Genomic DNA, 12,479 nt, shown 5'->3' on the forward strand with positions numbered 1-12,479 from the left:
GTTGTTTTAAAACAAAACAAAACAAAACAAAACACAGCAGCAGGAGAACAGTGACATTTGCAGATTTGACATTCATAGTTTTGACTGGGAGCAACCCAGAAGGCACGTGACTTGAGGTGATTTGTAATTTTTCTGAGCGGTAAGTCACGTAGCCTGCTGAGTACGCCTAACACACCTCCATACATCTAAAATTCACCATGACTTGCTTCTGCATTCGCATGCCAGCTGACTTCTGCAATGATAAAAACATGTTTCTTTGCGGGAAGCTTGCCTGAAAAGAAACCCAACTACAAATTCTGTAAAATAAGTGAAGATTAGGTAAACAGATGTAAGAAATTATTGGCAAATTTGAAAGGTCTTACATTTTTCTGGACTTGCCCACAAGAGTTGGCAGCATTCGGACATGAAAATTAAGGCAGAATCATTGCTGGCTTTTGATAAGTGATGTCTCAGCATGTATATCAGTCAGTTACTCCCCGCTGTAGCTCTGTGGAGCTAGGATTAGACGGCAGTAGACTGCCTTTTCAGAAGGAGGCACAGCATCATAAAAGGGAAGCCAAACCTAAACTATAAGATGATAAATGGACAGATTATAAAGGTGATATTTTTTCCCTTCTTGTTAGTAAAGCCCAAAAACATCATACTGTAATTCCCAGGAAGTAGCATTTATCATATCTTCAAAAGTACCTTCACGAAAGAGAAAAATGATGAAAGAGCATCTACCCACTTGACTAAGCTGTGGGGTTCTTAGGAACTGACTGTCATGTCTCATGTCTTACATGCTGTTCCAACACCCCCCACCACCACCACCACCATGAAGTTTAAGGCAAGGCTGGTAGAGGGAACTAAGAAGCTGAAGAATCCAAGGTAGTGCCTAACTTTCCCCTAGCTCATTCTGGAAGCAGTACAGTACCAGACATGTTCAAATCATGCCTGTTTGATCTGGGAAAGTGATTTAACTTCCCTGTACCTCAGTTTCCTTGTCTGTTAAATGAGGATAGTAATAGTACCTATCTCATGGGATTTTATGAGTTAATATATCTAGAATTCTTAGCACCTGGGACAGAGTAAGCTATTGTTGCTGTTAACTACTATTACTGGCTTGTTGTTGTTGTTAAGTTTATTTATTTATTTAAGTAATCTCTACGCCCAGCATGGGGCTCGAACCCACAACCCTGAGATCAAGAGTTGCATGCTCTTCCAACTGAGCCAGCCAGGTGCCCCCTTATTGCTGTTATTTTTGTTGAGATTGAGGAAGAGCTGTCAAACTGAGCCATTAAAGAAAAGGGGGGTGTGGTTTACAACTGTTGGTCTCCCAGGAAAAAATCGTTTTACCGTGTGATCGGCTATAATTTGGATCATTGAACATTGTTAATTAACGTTAACACTGGGTCTGGGGACTAGAGAAAATGCTGTGGTTTCTCTGCTGTGTGTGTGGAGCCACCTGTTAGCACCCAGTGGAGGAGGAGTGGCAGGGAGTTACCAGCCAGCCACAGTGGTGTGCTTGCTTCAGTCTCTGTCATCTCCAGAGTATTGGCCCTCTTCTACTGTCCTCTTCTTCAGGCTTAGATCACTCAGTCTGGAGCCTGAAACTCAGTAGGGTATTGATCTAGTATCCCATTATCTCCCTCCTCCCTTTCCTGTCCCGTCTCGGTATGGATTTTAACGTTAGCCTGTCTTCTAACTTTTCTGTGTGACCATAAGCAAATTACTTTGACCTCAATTGCATACTCTTTAAATGGAATAAAAATGGCTCTGCCTATTCAGAGGACAACCAGGGGTTTTATGGAAATGACAGATGTTAAGCATTTTCAAAGTCCTTGAAAGGAGAGTTCTTTGACAGGACCAAACTCATAATAAAAAGGCTGTTTTCCCAAGGAGGACAGTCCTTACTCTAATACCTAGGATTTATCCCCCAGTAGCCCCAGAGCTGTTTAATTCCAGCTCTGCCGTCTAGCCTAGTGGTTTTGAGTACCACTTTTTTATTTACCCTCTTCTTTCAAATACTCACAAGCACTAATCCACGTTATGGCTTTACAGCCAGTAAATTAAATTATATGAGTTCTAAACACAGTGTTTTTGAGCTGTAGAGAGTCTACAGCCTTTGAAACCACTAACTTAATTTTGTCCAACTCATACTGAGTAACTAAAAAAGAGCCAAACTTTTTCCTTTTGAATTTGGTTTGAAAAATAATAATAAATCATTCCCAGGCAGTGGTCCTGGATGCCAAATTTTATCTGGGATCTAAATCTTCTGTCTGCATTGGATATTCCCTGAAGTAAAGGGTTAAGGAGTGTTAATGAAGAGGTGATCTATGACAGCTTTTACCTTACCTACAACCTTGTGGTCTCAGCTCTGTGACTTTGGGCAGATCACTTAATCTATCAGAGTTTTGACTCCTTTATCTGCAGATCTTTCTCCACAATAAATTTTTGAGAGAATTAAGTGAAATCATCTTTATTGAACACTTTAAAAGTATACTTATCTGCATGTAAAATCCTACCTCTAAAAGAACAGATGTAAGTGGAAGAGTATTTATTCTGACATACTCTCATTGCTTAAAATTAGACTTTGTAAGCTCATTCAAGGCAGAGGCTCTGTTATCTTCCATAGTCATCTTCTACAGTAAATGAATACTTAATGAGGAAAGCTGAGCATGTTTTTCTAAATTATTTTTCAGAGGCTTCAAAATGCTTCCATTTTGTCATATTCCTTGGAAGAGCCTTGATTTTTTAGCAAATCTTTATCATTTAAGGGTGTGAGTGTTTATGTATATGTTTAAAACAACCAGACTCAATGGAAAGAGGATGATCAAGCTGAGTAATATAGGATTGTTGGGGTTTTCTCTGGTTCTTTTTATTGGAGGGGGTGTTGTTATTTTAAAAAATGTAAGAAAACTAATTTTCCTTTGTTGCTTGTAAATTTTTTTCTAAAGCAGTTCCTAAAACAGGATTTTAGAAATCTTTAGAGTAGTAACACATCATTTCAATACATGATGCCTTCCTATTTTTATGTACTCATACTCATTTGGATGTATATGTATATACATTTGGGTTTTTTAATTATATTACCATTGCACAGTGTACCATGACCTAGCAAGTGGTTCTGAAATAGGAAAAGCTACATAAAAATCAATACTACAGGGTGCCTGGGTGACAAATGACTCTTGATTTCGGATCAGGTCATGATCTCAGGGTCCTGGGATCAAGACCTGCATCAGGCTCCACGCTCAGCAGTGGGTCTATTTGAGGATTCTCTGACTCTGCCCCTTACCTTGCTCATGCGCACTCTCTCTTGCTCTCTCTCTCAAATAAATGGATAAATCTTTTTTAAAAAAAATCACTACTACTTATTCTTTGTGGCATTGGTTATTATTTCACTGATCTTAGATGTTTTGTGTGGTACAAGTATGTAAGCACATTGTAACTGGCATTTTTTTAATAAAGCCAATTCCCTATACTAAATTGCTAAAATAAAATAAAACAGCTTTCTAAGGATATGTTCTCCTATGTACAATTAATACAGCATGCATGCTGTATCCAGTTTCTGTGCATGTATACCAGATCTTTGAAAAAGAAGGAAACATTTATTAAGTTCTTCAGAAGTTAGAAGCAGGTAACAGTCTGATGCTTATAAACCAAGTCTTTTGGAAGACAAACTGCATTTCTTAATCTATGACAGCTTCTCCTTTTCAGTTCCTCTTGTTTTTGTTTTTGTTTATGTTTTGTTCCTGCTACTCATAAATGCAAGAGTGTGTTTAGACGCAGGAAGTGCTCCAAAGACCCTCCACGTGATACCAAGCCAATGTGACTGAAGATGCCCCCAGCTGCTGCCTGGATAGCTGCACACCATTTAAAACTATACTCTCAGATAAAAGTCTGTAAGGGCTTCCAGAAAAATTCCTTTATCCTGTCTGTAAGGGTTACATTTTTAAAAAGTATCTGCAGTTTTCAAAAGCCAGTTAGCTGTAAGTTCTTGTGAAAAATTGCTTGCTGTAAGTTTTTGTGGTTGATTACATGCTAAGAAAAGCCATTTAAACCTTGTCTTCACTGACCTCCCAGCTTCTGCAGTACAGTAGGTTGTTCCATAAATGCACTGTCCTTGCACTCTACTTGAATTTACCAGTACTTGTAGATTTTGCACCAGCAACGATTTTTAAAGATTTTGGCCCAGTTCAGTGTCTCGGTTTCACAAAGAGGTTAGAAGTTTGAAAAGGTTCTTTGATGATTAAAGTGCAACTCACATTGCTGCCCCTTTGACTTGGCTGCTGAAACAGCAGATGTGGTAAAGCCAGCACACTCTCTTTAAGCTGAACTAAGTGTGCACTGCTATGTGTTCACCTGTCTAAATTCAGCTCCCTATAGGTAGCGTAAAAGGACCAATGGGTCTTTCTCTTTTGCCACATTGGAATTTATATTTAGCCTTTAATATTAAGAGCAGATTTAAAAATATATATTGAATCTGTGGGTTTTGGTGTAACAGATTATTCCTGAACTTTCATTTATGTCCCACCACTTACTCTACAATCACAGTTAGAGGGCCGGGTTTACTTGAAGAGTACAAGCTCTCTTTTTAAATCACTGAGCATCTCCCTGTATTACAAATTATGACCTGCTTTGTCTGTACCTACTTATTTATAAAATGACTGTGCTCTTGCATTTAATGTTTTGTTTATTGATATCATTACAACTGAGTAAAACTAATGGATAAAAATAAGCCAGTACAAAAGTCTCCTTTGGAACTGTTGAAAATGGGTAGACAGCCACAGGCACTTTGCCCTTGCAGCACGGTTCTTCAGGCTGTGTGTTGGGCCCCCAAAGCACGTGCTAATAGTAAGTTGTTCTTGAAGTGATGGACTTGCATCACCATGGTTCTTCTGTGCTCTGTCGGGTGCCATGGTACTTTAATGTAATGAACCCAGTCCTGGGCTCCCAAACTGAATGGATATATCTGAAGTCTTACTAATCTTGAGAATTTCTTATTCTTTTTTTTTATTATGTTATGTTAATCACCATACATTACATCATTAGTTTTTGATGTAGTGTTCCATGATTCATTGTTTGTGTATAACACCCAGTGCTCCATTCAATACGTGCCCTCTTTAATACCCATCACCAGGATAACCCATCCCCCCACCCCCCGCCCCCCTAACACCCCAATTTTTTTTTCCAAATCCATAATTTCCTCAGGTTAGTCCTCCCCCCCGGATCCCCCCCCCTTCATTTCTCCCTTCCTACTATCTTCTTCTTTTTTTTTTAACATATAATGTATTATTTGTTTCAGAGGTACATGTCTGTGATTCAACAGTCTTACACAATTCACAGCGCTCACCGTAGCACATACCCTCCCCAATGTCTATCACCCAGCCACCCCATGCCTCCCACCCCCCACCACTCCAGCAACCCTCAGTTTGTTTCCTGAGATTAAGATACTGAGCGAAATAAGTCAATCAGAGAAAGACATGCATCATATGACCTCACTGATATGAGGAATTCTTAATCTCAGAATTTCTTATTCTTTGGGAAGAATCTTCCAAAGACTTACTCTGGATGGGAAGAATATTGCGTTTGTAACAAGTTTCTGTTGAAAATATCAGTGATTTTAGGTTATATAAGCATTCTGCTCAAAAAATAAGCATTATCTCTGCTGCAAGGTCTGTATTTTAACTTTGTGCAGATGTGCACTAAAAGAACATGATGTGCTTATTTGTTGCATTTATGCTACTTTCTTATTTTAAGTAAGATGGATGAAATTACATATTAAATAAAAACAGCAGCTCGGGCCACAGTCCTTAGCAAACTAAAAAAGCCTTGCAGAGACAGTGGAGAAAATGATGCCATGACTTTAATAACTCATTGACTTTTGAGAGAATTGTCTACATAAATGCCTTTATGTAGTAATTTCTTTGTAGAATTTATCAGTATTAACTGTCTCCTGTTTAAAACCTAATCTGCCGGGGCGCCTGGGTGGCTCAGTCGTTAAGTGTCTGCCTTCGGCTCAGGTCATGGTCCCGGGGTCCTGGGATCGAGCCCCACGTCGGGCTCTCTGCTCGGCGGGAAGCCTGCTTCTCCCTCTCCCACTCCCCCTGCTTATGTTCCCTCTCTCGCTGTGTCTCTGTCAAATAAATAAAATCTTTAAAAAAATAAATAAATAAAATAAAACTAATCTGCCATTAAATTGTGTTGGTGAAATGTTACCAGAAGTATTATGTTTTATATCTTAACCAAACACATCACTTATTTTGACATGACTACAGTTATAAACAGACACACACTATGTGTATGGCATGAAACTCCAGTCAGTGAAAATAGCTGTGTGGCCTTGGGCAAAATATTTAACTTCCCTGAACCTCAGTTTTCCTTTTCTGTATGATAGGACACCTAGCTTTTAGGATTCTTGTTAGGATTGGACGAACACCTCTATCAAGCACTAGCATAATGCCCGGCACTTACTTGTCAGTACTGTGTTCCAAGCTTCATAAAGTGCAGTGTATTTTTATATGGTATTTTCGAGGCAGAAAGTACTTTGTATTTAGTGTTACTTATCATACCCAATTCTAAAATGAAACTTTCTATTGCATGTTACTTATCACACTCAACTCCAGGGCCAGAATTCAGAAAATGTAGAATAAATTTTTCTTAGGCTACTTAAAGAACACATGTTTCTTGAGTGATTACCAGGTGTAAAGCATTGTTTCCTATCATTTACAGTTGAATATATTTGAAATCCAGTAAGGGAGAGGTCAATCTGAATTCTATTCCCAGTTCATTTTATAGTCCCTCTTCCCTTTGGTTTTGCTATTTTCCTTTTTCTGTAAGCCTGTTGTAACTTTAAGAAAGTTTCAAAATAAAGTAACATTTGACTTTGTTCCATAGTCATTTAAAAATAGGGTTGATCAATATGAAGTGTTAGCTAGGAGCACAATTTGGTACTTTTTTATTGATTTCAGTTACCTTCTGTATGTGAGAATGAAAATGATATATGAAATATGCACCCAGGTTAAACAGACCAATTTTCTTCTTACATCTGCAACTACTATAAACAGAATTCCTTATATGGAAGTGACTTTGGTAGCAGTTAGTCTCCCTCTCTCTCTCTCTCTCTCTCTCTCTCTCTCTCGCTCTCACACACACACACACACACACGCAGACACACAATGCCCACGCACGCACACACACGCACACATGCACACACACAACCTCAAAACTCCAAGCAGCCTTCTGAGCCAGTGTTTTTGTTACTGAGGCCAAGACTTATACAGTGCTTTAGGAATTTTCTGCCATTTAGTTAACTTTCATTAATTATAAAATGCCATTCAAGGTTATAGATTTACAGCCCATGAATATGCTTTGGCATTTTAACAGTTGATTGTAAGCCAGAATCTTGAGGATTTGAAAGATGTTCTACCAAATAGCTAGTTGCAGACCGATCAAGCCAAGAGGATAAATACCAGGGAAGCCTGCTCAGCAGGGCATGCATTAATGAGAAAGTTGTGCAGAGAAGTTGGCTGTGGGCAAAAGTTGCCATGTGTCATCTGTCCCGTCAGTCAGAGCTTCAGCAGCTGTTCCCTGTCACCAGGGCCCTTATGTGCTACTGCTTGTCCAATAGCACTAACAGATACTGGCTGCCTCTCTGGGGGGTGGTGGCTGGGGAAGCCATGGACACACAGACTTACATCGTATGTCTCACTGGCCACCAGTTTGGATGGAAGCTCATTTCCAAAAAGAGAGACCAAGCGCCAATTCCTTGGTCTTTCATTAGACCACGAACCAAGATATATTCTCAAGAGAATTAGTTGGATTTTGGAGAATCTATCTGTTTTTGACTAAAAATGTAGGATGGAAATGTAGGAAGATTGCCCACTTGAAGACAAAATATGTCCTAAATGAGAGATGAGAGCGCTTTGTCCACCAGATGCTGGATTATCAGTACTGCATGATCACTGAAGAAGCTTTTCTGGTGGAACAGAGCAATGCAAAAAAAGACTGGAAATGACAAGCATTCCTTTTGTGATAATGCAGCAATCTACCAAATGGGATATATCCCAGTTCTGATGATGGACAAGCCTCCAACAGTTTCCTTTTTCCCTTGTATTCCAGAGACATCCTTAGAGGAAAGGATTTGAGGGCATTAGTATCACTATCTGTCTGATTCTTGTGTTGACATTTTTAAAGTGCCATTAATCATAGGAAATGGAACTTAATGATGTTGAAAAATACCCAGCCAAGAACTATCAAGAAAGTAAGCTACAGCCCAATATTCAGATGAAATTGAAGGGGGAAATGGTTTAACCCTTTCTTTTTTTCTTAGTTAACTTATTACTGAACTCCAAAGCTAGGTAATTGAGAGGCAGCAAGCAAGGGAAATGGTAAACATAGAAAAGGGAAATTGAGAAAGGCAGATATTTTTATTTTGTAAATATTGTGGCAATAAATTATACAGTATATAAAAACAATAGTCATCTCAAGATTATGTTATTAAGGTCTTACTTGCTTCCACACCTTCCATTTTGTAAGCAAGTACTTTTTCTTTTTGATATCCCCCCCCATATTTTTCCTTTGGACTCTGAATACTTAATGTACTTGATACATTTAATCCACGTGAAGCTTGATTGTCAATGGAATTTGAGAATTAGTAGGCTGACAGTATGCTTGCTTAGGTAACACTGTCATCATGGATACTCAAAAAAAAAGTACAAAAAAGTATTCATGTGCCAGTGATATGGCACATGAATAACAAATTTTCATTTGTCAAAAGCTGGCCATGCTTACCGGATATTTTGCTGGATTTTGAAATCATCAGTTCATTGTTTGCCTATTAGCTAATTTAAATTCAAATGAGTATTCCTAACTCAAATTTAGGAAACATAAGGTAAACAGGTATCCTTATTTAGAAAATATGTTTGACACTAAACTCTAACGAACATTACACTGTAAAGCGTTTCTGATGCTGATTTTGAGAACACGCTTCACTGGAAAATAGCACAAGAACCTAAGTCCATCCCCTCCTTTTTTTTCCAAGACAGGTCATTCATTACAGCATGAGACACACATAGATTTTTAATCAAGACTGATTGATTGGTTGGTTGATGATATATGGATCTGAGATGATTGAATTTTAGGGTGACCTGTATAAGGACTTTGGAAAATAAGTAATATTATTAATAAGTGCTGGGTTTTTTGTTTGTTTGTTCCTGCAGGTTTTTGTCATTCATCAGAGGGACACTGTATGAGATTGGAAAGCCTGAAATGGAACAAAAAATAAATTCATTCCTTGAAAAGGAAGGAATAGAGAAAATTGCAGAAAGTTTGCAAACAACAGTTCACACCTTACAGGTCATCATAGATGGTCTCAGCCAGCCTGAAAGCTTCGATTTTCGAACAGGTAAATAATTAAATTTGAATAACAGCACCTTCATTTACATAGCTCACATAATCTTCTATGGCCCTCACAACAAACCTCTGCCGTAGGCAAAACTGATACTATTCTCCATTCTGTACATGTGAAAACTAAAGCATCGTGCCCTTTCTTCAAAGTCATTGCAGTTGGTTAGCATCCAGAGCCAAAGCAAGAAGCCAGGTCTCCCGACGACTCCTTGTCCCATGCTTATTTTCCATCACACTAGACTAAATGCATCACACATTGGCTGCTGTGTGCATGGAGGCATACATTTTTCATAATCCTTTTGTAAGCTCTTCTTATCTTGTAGGAGCCAGAAGTCCAAGGTAAGACATTCAGTTCATAAACTAAAAAGTGAATCTTCTTCCTAAATTGCAGCCTTCCAAGTTCCTGGATTCTGTGTCAGTGAACACATTGAACAAATAAGATACTATCTCTCTGTTATTTTCCTTCTAATTAAAAGAGCTCTCAGCTTTCAGCATAGGTAGATGGTGAGGGAAGTATAACAGCCATAGTTGTTGAGGGCAATGACCCGATGAAAAAGAACTAAGGTATCAAGTGACCCACTTCCTAAGGATATTTGAATAGGAAGCTCTGAGATTTAAATGAATCTGCACTTGTCTCATAACCAGTTTTAGGATACTGTGTTTAAGGCTTGGTTCTTTTCATTCTGAGTTAGGCTCTGTTGAGGGGGGTCAGACGTGCTTCTTTGAAAAGGTTTAAAGGAGTTTAAAAACACACCCAGTAACGGGCACCTGACTGGCTCAGTCGGAAGAGCACGCAAGAGTTGTGAGTTCAAGCCCCACATTGGGTGTAGAGATTACTAAAAAATAAATAAACTTAAAAAAAAAACACCCAGTAAGTTCATTATACTATTCCCTTAACTTTTCTGTAACTCAGAAATTAATTTTTTTAAAGTTGGAGAAAAAATATATAAGATCTATGACAAAAATGTAGGAGTAGGAGCCTCCAGGGTGGTCCATCCAAAGTGGATGTTTCAGTAGACATATCCATCTCTATTTGGAGGCCTAATACCGTTGTATGTGAATTCCCTGGGTATTGTTTAGCAGGATACTAAGTTCTTAAACAGGGGGGGCTATGAGGCTGGTATGCCTAGGACACCACATTAGAAGATTGGTAAATATGCTCTCTCTAGCTGCAGGCCTCCTGTACTGGTTTTCTTGATCGTTTTTCTGTCTTGGTGTTGATTGCTCTGTTTTCCCAGTTACGCTGCAGACTCAGAGCGAAAATCAACATTCAGATTATATGGTTCAATTAAACAACCAACTGCTAAGTAGAGGTCCTCACCTTGTCATGCCCTTAGTGAGCAGAAACACAGATGCATCTGGGCTCTGGACCGAGCTTACCAGTTACTACAGTGTTTATCATTGTGATAAGTGAAATTTCAAATAAGTCTCTTTAAACTCACTTTGGAATTGGCCTTTGCCCTTTGTGTAAGTCACAATTTTCAAAATGTCTGAAAGCTTTTATTTTAATACTAAAAATATCCCCAAGGGGAAAGGCAGACAGTCATACTTTTGAAGAGGCAGATAGTATTTTGGATGTTTCCTCATTACAGTATTTATAAACATTACATCTTTTCTTTTCTTCATTTTCTCAAAAGTATTTCCTTCCTTGATGCCTCTTTCTTTCCCCATACTCATCCTGTCTTCTGACAAACTTGATTCTATTTTATTAACACTCTGGTTGCCAGTTATTTTCCATAATTGGAGTCATCAGAAGCAGCTTAGTGACAGCCGACTGAATTTGTTGCCTTGGCAATCAAAGTGTTAAAGTTTGCCTGGTACAGGGAGGATTTTCTGATTTCTCAGTTGCCCAGGCTGTCTTCAGGAACATGTTAAGTAGTTCCTGACTCTGATTTTCCATGCAAAATTAAACTACGCAGCTGATCAGGAACCCTTGGGGAATCTATAGCAGCTGGACCTCTGTAAGAGAATAGAATTTCCAAGCATAAAAACAATGCCTGTGAGACCTCAGAGCCCATCCTACCTCTGCCCTGATCAATGACTTAGTTTCACTTTGCTTTGACGCAGTCTTTGCCCAGTGTAATATTACAACAGGTTTTTTTGCTTTTGGAATCCACTACTTGCAGTGTCAGGGAAAATTCTACAGAATCAATTCCAGTTTTCACATATTCCTTTTTTTTATGAGGAAAATGAGATTTGAAGTTTAAAGAGGGTTTTTGTTTTGTTTTACCGGAAAAAGGTGAATTTAGAAAAAAAAAAGAACAACTTGATTTCAGGATGGTTGGATGGGGGAGGGGAACGAAGAGGTGGCCAGTTGTTAGTACAACTGTAAAGGATAGCTTTAACAAGTAATCAGGATCAAGCCAACAGCTGTGGAGGAAAAGGAAGTGGGATGGGTGGAGGGAAAATGAGGCCTTAGTAAAAGGAGATCCAAGCTTAGAATGTTCTTTGTTATTAGAATCAACATTCAGTAATCCTAGGAAAGGGGGCCAAGAAGAGCATGGGAAAATGGAATCCACAGATAACCCAAAAGCCCCATTTAGACTGTTAGTTCTACCCTTCTCCCTCATAAAAACTTTGTTGTTGTTTTTGTTTTGTTTTTACTAGAGCCATGATTCCTTGGTATGCTTTATACCCACTTTTGGGAGGGCTGGTGTTAATGAACAGAGAAATGTACAATGGGGTGAACAAGAAAAGAGGGCTGTAAGGAACTTGAGAGCAGGGATCTGTGTGTCTTCATCTTTGTATCTCTAGCACCCAGCGGAGTGCCTGGACAGGAGATCATACTAGGAGCTAATAAATGTTTAATGACTTGAACTGAAAAAGGAGAAAGATTAGGTACCTGGCTGCTCTGGGTTTCTGAGCCATAGATAATCAAGAATGTATTAAGTTTTGATTGGACAAGTATATTCAAAATCGACAGAAATTGATTCCTGAATTCCAAATTCATGGAGGGAAATGAGAGAAGAGAACATTTTAATTTCAAATGTTGATGTACTTTCTACCACCTTTAAACAGTTTGCAAATTCAGGTACCGGGGGAAAAAATCTCCCAATTTTCTGTCTTTAAAAGTCTTAACTTTCCCAGTGTTT

At 38.7% G+C, this 12,479-nt stretch overlaps 1 protein-coding gene across 10 annotated transcripts in view; it reads left to right on the forward strand.

Annotated features, from left to right (window-relative positions):
• The window catches only part of SRBD1 (S1 RNA binding domain 1), a 236,456-nt gene that overhangs the window by 195,044 nt on the left and 28,933 nt on the right, over window positions 1–12,479 (forward strand). For all 10 annotated transcript variants that reach the window (XR_004300323.1, XR_004300324.1, XM_032411062.1 and 7 more), the window contains exon 20: window positions 9,201–9,385. Coding sequence is in view for 8 of the 10 variants with exons in the window: in XM_032411062.1 (XP_032266953.1) it covers window positions 9,201–9,385 (185 nt within the window). In the remaining 2 variants the exon portion in view is untranslated. The remainder of the gene's footprint in view (window positions 1–9,200; window positions 9,386–12,479) is intronic.

Source organism: Phoca vitulina, unplaced genomic scaffold (genome assembly GCF_004348235.1).
Source record: "Phoca vitulina isolate PV1807 unplaced genomic scaffold, GSC_HSeal_1.0 scaffold12, whole genome shotgun sequence".
NCBI classification, from domain to species: domain Eukaryota; kingdom Metazoa; phylum Chordata; class Mammalia; order Carnivora; family Phocidae; genus Phoca; species Phoca vitulina.